An 8227-nucleotide genomic window follows, 5' to 3' on the forward strand; every position below is an offset into this window, starting at 1 on the left:
ACTGGATTTTTAGCATTTGTATAGCTGGGAGTCTGGAGTGTTTATTCCGCAGCTCAGGGGGTCTGGAGGTAACCATTTTATGGTTTAGTCTACAAAATGCGAGAAAAAAAGTAAATGCCCACTATGGTTTCCCACATCATCTTTAACCCTCGTGTCGTCCTGCGGGTCAAAATTGACCCGTTTTAGTTTGAAAATGTGGAAAAATCTATATATTTTGACAGTGAAACTTCTGATGTCCACATTTTAAAACATTTTTGGGAAATCTTTGAACATTTTTTGGTGGAAAAAAAGAAATGTTACAAATGTTTCTAAAGAACATTCACAAAAAGTGAACCAAAATTCAGCGAATTTTGCTGGATTTTGTTTGATTTTTATGTGAATGTTCTTAAAGAAAATAGAAGTTGTACTGATATTTATGTAATCACTTTAGATATTTTTAGGATTTTTTGGGAAGATTTTTACTCATTTTTTAAAAATATAGTTGAAGACTTTTCTTGCCAAATTTGGGGTATTTTTTAATATAAAACTTTCAAGGAATTATTGCAATTTTCTTCCAGAAATTTGGGGAATATTTTGGCTGAATTTTTGGATTTTTTTTCAGACAAGGAAACAATATTTTTTAGTGCCCGTAAATGAAGACAACAGGAGGGTTAAATGGCACGTTCTGTCCAGTAAACACTCCAAAAACCAAAAGATTCATTCAATTTCCTGTGATATGAAACTGAAAACAAATCGTTTATTAAAACCATTGTTCAAACTCCTCACTCCTGTCAAGTGTTAGTTTTTTCTTTTCTAAACTTTAAGTCAAGCAGCTGACTTTGCTTGTAGCAGGCTAGCAGACTGTATTTCAGGTATGCAGTGCCAGACCTGACTTCACACCTCCACCCTCGAGCACGCCGCATCAGACGCACACAATCCCGCAAATACACATACCCTCCCACGAGCACATATGCATGCATACACCCGCTTCCACCCACACACGTCCCCAACACCCACTCATCGCCGTGTGAGCACATAGCGCCCAGCTTTGCGTGGAAAAATCTGTGAGACATGATTCATTACCAGCTGGGCTCTGCGCTAAATGAAGTTTGTCATTAATTTCCATCTTTAGGTGATTACAGCAAGCAGCGATTAAGGTTTCACAACTACGCACAGCCCTGCAGGACTGTTTTCCATTGAGGATTTTTTTGATGGTAGACAGAGTAATCATTTGTCTTGAATCGAACACGAGGAGATGGGAGTGTTTGCCATTCCTGGAGGCGTGATGTCATAGTAGTGAGTAAGAGAGCGACAGACAGGTCTGTGCTGGCCTCTGTGCCTGCCTAGGTAAACATATCCTCTGTCTGACAAGTGCAGACCTGAGAGCTGAGGAGGTTATAGCTACCTCAACACATGCTGCTGCAGCTTGCCACACACAGGCATACGAGCCATCCCAGACAAAAAGCTTGTGGGATTCGGTATTTTGTGGCGCTTAACGAGGCAGATGCTTCCTTCCTCAGGTTTTCAGATCAGCCTCAAACCGTGCACATGACTCGGCAGCTCCGCGTTAATGTGCAGCTGTTTCACTCGATCGTCTGTCAAATCGGAGTGCAATTACTTTAATTCGTCTTCCTCTCTGTCTGCCTCTGTCTCTGGATTGCAATATTTCTGTGGTTCGGGGAGTCGATCTGCTCCACCTGACGGCGCCTCTTCTGCCTGGCAGGGAGCAATGTAGCCCTACTGGCTGCCAGCCAGACCAGCTTGAGTGTCTGCTCAGCTCAAAGCCCTGCACACACACACACACACACACACACACACATGCAAACATGCCAAGCTCAGAGACTGAACGCTTACACAGACGCATCTTCTATCCTACTTCCTTCTCTGCGACTTCTTCCACTGTTTGTATAATTTTCTCCCTTTCAGTGACCTTCTGCTCTTTCGCTGGAGGGCAGAATTGTAAAACATCACTTCATGTTCTGACAAATCCGTGTGTTGCTTATGAATAGTGCCATTTACAGTCATACAGTAGCATTTTTAGAAGTTGTGGGCTCTTGAAATATCCGCTGCACTCCATGATGTAATATCTGCACTTTATCTCTGTGAAGATGGTGATGATTAACCGTCTATTCTCTCTTCTCTCTTCAGTCTCCCAGCCCGGTCCCGGCCAAGAGGTCCAAATTTGACAAATTACAGTCCCCATCAGCCGACAAAGACAGGAAACCTGAGTGGTTACAATCGCTGTCAAAGTCGGCACACAAGGTTTGTACACTTTATGTCTGAATTTGCAGTCAAGATGAAGGAACAAGCTGTTGTTTGTTTCAGTCGCTACATCTGACCGCTCCTCAGCTGACCTTAAATGCATCCGTCATGGCTGATTTAATGTTCTAGTGGTAGTTTACCAAGCTTGTTGTTTTGTTTGTTGTTCCAGGATCTGAAACAGATCCAGCTGAAACAGAGGCCCTCTGCTTTCCGCCCCTGGTCTCCTAAAGCAGTAGAAAAAGAGAAACCAGCCCCTCAAAACGAGGAGGAGAGGTGAGCCTTCTAAAGAGAGATGCGATAATTTTGGTTTTCAGCACAGAATATCTGTTAAATCAAGTTGTGAACTGCTTTAAACATATCTGCGTTTTCTCCACAGATCCTGCTCAAAGAATCAGGACTCTTTGGCTGCTCCCAACCTGGCACTTGCTCCCCCGGCTCCTCCTGTCCATCCCAAGGACAGCCACACTCCTGGCAGGGGGCCCACAGCCATTTCCATACAAGAGCTGCATAATGGCAACGCACAGCCTTCAGCGAAACCAGCCCACTCCAGCAACGCCAACCGAGCCGATGACATGGACACAGACGGAGAGATTGACGTGGACCACTGTGACGATAGTAAGAACCACTCATCATTTTAAATCAAGAATGATCAGAAAAATAGGGCAAACAATTGAGCATTACAAAATTCACTCTGTGTAAGATGGAAATTCTTCAATTTCAATTATTACACAGTAATACTTGAAATGAGCCACAGTAGAGCTGCTTCAGGGGGATTCCTGTGCAACTGCGCCACCTGGTGTCAAACAGGAGAAGTGCACTATCATTTTTCCACGTTTTCTTGTTATGTAGGCACAAAAATATGCAGTTCTTTTGAATTGTTAAAATACAATTACAAAGCAGAACAGGGTAATAATTTTTTTGTTTTCTTAGTTACTGTTTTCTCTATGAGTGCTGATGTCTTTGTCACAACAGACCAAGTTTACACAGCACTGTTACTGTAGTTTAATCATCATCTAATTAATGTTAAATCTCTGTCTCCAGGTCCAGTTCCAGCCTCCGCCCTGGTTTCCCCTCCCTCAGCCTGCACCAGCGGGTCTCAGCCTCCGACTCCTCAGGCCGGCGCTCGGGCTCAGGAAAGGCCTTCATGGCTGCCAGGGACTATTTGCCCCGAGATGGACACCATGAGGCAGATGCTGTACGCTGGCCTGGACACCAAAGAGGTCCGTGAGAAACTCCTACAGGAGATTGTCAGGATGAGAGTGAAGCAGGAGGAGAAGCTGGCAGCTGCTGTGCAAGCCAAACGCAGCCTTCAACAGGTATGACACGCTGTTGTAAAATGCCACGTGATGAGAATTAAATGAGATTTGATGGAAAATTGGTTTTAAACATGTAATGACGCTAATGTTCTTTTTTTTTTCTTTTCCAGGAATTGGAGTTTGTGAGGGTGGCTAAGAAAGGCCGTCTTCGTGAGGCCATCGAAGCCAAGCGCAACTTGCGAAAGGAGATCGAACGCCTTCACGTGGATTGGGAGAGGAAGATGAGGGATGCAGAGGAGTCCTGTGGGCGGCTGAAGAGAGAGCTGGAGAGGGAGAGACAGCTGCGAGTCTGTGACAAAGGCTGCGAAGCTGAACGTCTCCGGGTCAAATACTCCACTCAGGTAAGTTTTCTGAAACCAAAACCACCAGGAAATAGTGCACTAATTTGCGACTACTAGTTCATTTTTCATTCATACTGACTGCGTTCTGCGTTACACAGATTGAAGAGTTGCACGTGCAGCTACAGCAGGCGGAAGCCGACCGAGAGCAGCTGAGGCAGGAACTGCAGCAGGAGAGAGAAGCTCGGCAGAGCCTGGAGAGCGTCGTCAAAGACCTGCAGGCCCAGCTGGCCTTGCAGGCCAACAGCAGTCCTCCTGGAGACTCCAAGGAGGCAAACACAGATGCACACAGACAGACCACACAGCCCACCAATGGATCCTAAAGTTGCACATGGAGAGAAAGACTAAATTAAAAAAAAGGAGCATGTTTAAGGACTTTATCGCACCTCCTGTTGGGAAAAAAGAAACTCTGCAAAAGTTATGGAGAGGAAAACTCGGTCATATATAATATGATATATGGTATACATTGATGTTATGATGACAGTATGAAATTTTATGAAATGAACTGGAAAGTAGCATGATGTCTGAGCATGATATAGAGCGTGAATCTAAGAAAGACTTCTTCAGTGATGAACACATCTTTCCAGTGACGTCAGAGCCCTCGGTTAGACACCTGACGCTGTCCAAGGATCTTTTTGTTTTGGTATAAGCTATTCTAAGATGTGCAAATATAGCTACATAACACTACTTGAATATGAAGGGAAGAAACATGTTGCGCCTGGTGAAACGTGAGCAGATGATGAAACTCTTGGTGCCACAAAATATTGGTACACTCAAAGGTGTCATTGCAGACCACTGGAAACAAGAGACACAAGTTTACCACTATTTACTTTTAATATCCGCTTGCTTTTTATAACTGTGTAGAGGATGTACTTTTTAAGAAATATTGCTTGCGCAGCACTGTTATTCCACAGGCGAGTAAAAAAAAATCATCCATATACAAACATGTACGCATGTATACCAGCTTATCTACCTTTTGTATTTTATCAACCTGAAGTATTGGAGGTTCTGTGGGCTGCCTTCAGGTCCACCACTGTTTTATGCTTAGATATTTTATGGAAGTGTTACTTTTCGTCGTCGTTTTCCAGTAATGTTTCTTTTGCAACCAAACCATGTGGTAAATAGCAGATATTCTTGCCCACATTAGTCTAGATAAGTCGACAAACACACTCCTAAAAGATTTTTAAAAAAAGCAACTCCAATAGCTGTCTGTTTATTTTGAAATGCGGTACTTCTGATTTTCTATGGAGTATTGTAAAATAATTTATATTCTACAATAATTTGCTGCCTATCAACAGAAAGCATTCATTTATAGTCACTGGTTTTAGGGCTCTTAAAAATCAACAATTGCTGTTTATATGAACAACATTTCTACATATATACAAAATATGGATATATATTTTTTTACTTTAAGAAACGGAATTGCACTTTTTAAAGAAAGAACCTTGCATTGTGCATTGTACTCCCTGTTACATTTTTCAAAACTCAAGTTAACATGAACTTTGAATTTAAATACACTTTCCCTCAGTATCCTCTGATGTAAATACAATGATATTGTAAATAAGATATTTGTTGGTATGGTATGTTTGCTTGCTCCAGACTTAAACTGATTATGATTTTTTTTTTTTTTTTTTTTTTTTTGCTCTTACTTGAAACCAAAAAGAGACTATATTTGGATTTTGCAAAACTGCAGTTTCATTGTTGCTGATCCCTGAGTATGGTTGCAATCACAGGGCATTCACCAGAACAGATGAACTCGCTGGTTTAAACCATCAGTGGTTGTGAACTCGATCTATCAGTAGTTTTTATAGGTTTGGCACACCAACAGAATATTATAAATTCTCCCCTTGATTTGTTTTTTTTTTTGAGAAGATCTTTATTATTTGATGAATTATAGAGTTATATATTATACCACAGACCAAAAACTGATAAATGGATTTTAATTCTCTGCACCTCCAGCTCCCTCGTCAGATAGAGTAGAAAGCACACCTTCTCATGGTTTAAACCTTAGGTGCTCGCGTATATTTTAGGCAAGAAAACACTTTTATGTCTTATCATTATGATACCCTCGCTCAGTATTTGTTGGGTACAGTGTAATAGCAATATCCATTTTGTTAGCTGATGCTGTTGTAGTTTTGGTTTGGAAGTGGGGTTTCACTTGCCTCTTGTTTCAGTGTTTTCTTTTTCCTTCAGAAAACTTGTATAATATCCATTAAAATCTAAATCAATTCTACTGAGAGTTCTGAGAAGTCTTTTTTTTTTTTTTCACCATAATGGATTTGTGTATTTGTGTGTGCATGGGTGTATTTTTAGTACTCAAACTACAACCTATTTTGTCCAAACTAGAGAAAAAATATTTGTTACTGTAGTCGTGTTTGTCAGAAAATGAATCCTACAGATTTTGGTGAACCTGAAACATTATTCATCATTATGCTCTGCGTTGGTTTATGATAAAACACCTGCAAAACTTAAGAATGTCACATGTACTTTGTGGTTTTTGAAAATTCGAAAATCTATTATGCAAATTCCCAAAAGTAAGGCCGACAACACACACACCTGCTGAACATCGGCGCTGTTATTGTGAGCAAGTTTAAATTCTCGTGTCAGAACTTTGCTCAAAGCACTGCTGAGCCTCACAGAGCTGCAGGCTATAGACGTGCTATTCCAACAAACAAGAAATGTAGTTTTGCATACACAGCTGGTGCAGTGACTGGAAAAAGCCAATAAAAACTGGTATGTGTAACAGTGTATTTAACTAGTATATAACTAAGAATTAAAAGGACAATGTAGGCTGCTGAATACAAGGTGTGGTGATTAAATAATGAGACTAGTGCCGGTTCCACTTAAATAAACCCGGGCTCTTTATTTAACAGCCACACCTTGTACATTTAATAAGAGAAGAATTACCCACAAAAATACAGATGAGGTGAGGTCAATAAACACTTAGTTAAGCCGGTGATAATGTCAGAGTCCTGAAATGTCTGGAAAACGAAACATTTACACATCAATGTCATCTGAACAACTGGAGTTTCCTTGAAGCTTCTAAACTCCTGTTCACTGAAGGTTCGTATCTGCTCAAACGTCATAGACATCTGATGAAATAAAAATGAGATGACTGAATTCCATCTAGCTGCTTCATTGTAGGCTGTTTGATAGTCTTGACATAAAATGACGCTTGACTTGAACAGACCTGTGATTTAGTCAAAATGATGGAAAAAAAAATGATTAGACCGCTCTTGTTTTGTTGTTGATTTTGCTCATTTTAATGCCTGGTACAACTAAAGGTGCATTTGTTTGGACAAATATAATGATAACAACAAAAATAGCTCATAAGAGTTTAATTTAAGAGCTGATACCTCTCTATTCTCCATGATTTTCTTCATAATAACTAAAATCACTAAAGTTCTTACATCAACAGCTATGGCATTGTACTGCCGATAGCAGTGCTTTTTGGCATTTCATGTTTTCTTTTCTGTCTGTTTTGGTCACATGATGCACACAGGAGTTAGTACTTGATTGCATGACCATTGTTTCTGATGTCAAGGGTGGTCTAACATTTTTTTCCGTGCTGTGGGAAAAGTCCCATTGTTTCACTGTTTTTGAATATTGTCAATAAATTATGTGTTTTTAATGCAGGAATCAAAATCAATACAGGATTTTCACCTCCATCAAATAATAAACAAAGAAGCACTTACTCTTTGCTGTAAATGCTTCTAAGGTTGTAATTTTGTTGAGATCTCTGGATCTGTATTTATTGATATTAAAAAGGCATTTTTCATACCAGTTTGACTTGTCATATAAAGCACAGGTGCAAAAAATCCCTTCCAGACAATCAAGTTTGCTACCTTCGTGACATTCGCATGTTGTTGTAAGCTTGAAGCTACACCATAAGAAAAACTATAAGCAGTTAACGCCAGTGACTGTGCATATTTAACCAGCCTAAAGATCCTGTCAACTTGCAGGGTGCAGCTATCTGCATCATCATTCTTTCTAAGACTCGGTTTCTGGTAAGAACACATACGACTGACAATATTACAACTTCCCATTATATAGCATAGAGTGGTTTTTACAGTGTTTGTACAGATGTAGGTGAGCCAGTGTGCTCAAGCATGAACATCTGTGATTTATCTCCTGTGGCTTGTCGTAATGTCTGCCCTGATGACAAACACCTGTCTGACAAACATTTCAGGTCAGTGAGATCATCAGCCTGACTGCCACACCTTTAAGGTTTTTATTAGGTGTTGGTTAGTAACATCTCCTCCCGATGTCAGTTTTATAAGCCCTGCGCAGGTATTTTCAGTTTGCTGGCTGACAGGTTGAAATCAGAGGTAT

General features: G+C 40.5%; 1 protein-coding gene across 1 annotated transcript in view; it reads left to right on the forward strand.

Annotated features, from left to right (window-relative positions):
• skib (v-ski avian sarcoma viral oncogene homolog b) overlaps positions 1-6128 on the forward strand; it is a 32389-nt gene extending 26261 nt beyond the window's left edge. Inside the window, exons 2-7 of the mRNA XM_022208009.2 lie at positions 2128-2241; positions 2411-2514; positions 2618-2856; positions 3283-3557; positions 3668-3898; positions 3997-6128. Coding sequence (XP_022063701.2) covers positions 2128-2241; positions 2411-2514; positions 2618-2856; positions 3283-3557; positions 3668-3898; positions 3997-4218 — 1185 coding nt within the window. The 3' untranslated portion in view covers positions 4219-6128. The remainder of the gene's footprint in view (positions 1-2127; positions 2242-2410; positions 2515-2617; positions 2857-3282; positions 3558-3667; positions 3899-3996) is intronic.
• Positions 6129-8227: the final 2099 nt, after the last annotated feature.

The sequence above is a fragment of the Acanthochromis polyacanthus genome, chromosome 5, assembly GCF_021347895.1.
Source record: "Acanthochromis polyacanthus isolate Apoly-LR-REF ecotype Palm Island chromosome 5, KAUST_Apoly_ChrSc, whole genome shotgun sequence".
NCBI classification, from domain to species: Eukaryota; Metazoa; Chordata; class Actinopteri; family Pomacentridae; genus Acanthochromis; species Acanthochromis polyacanthus.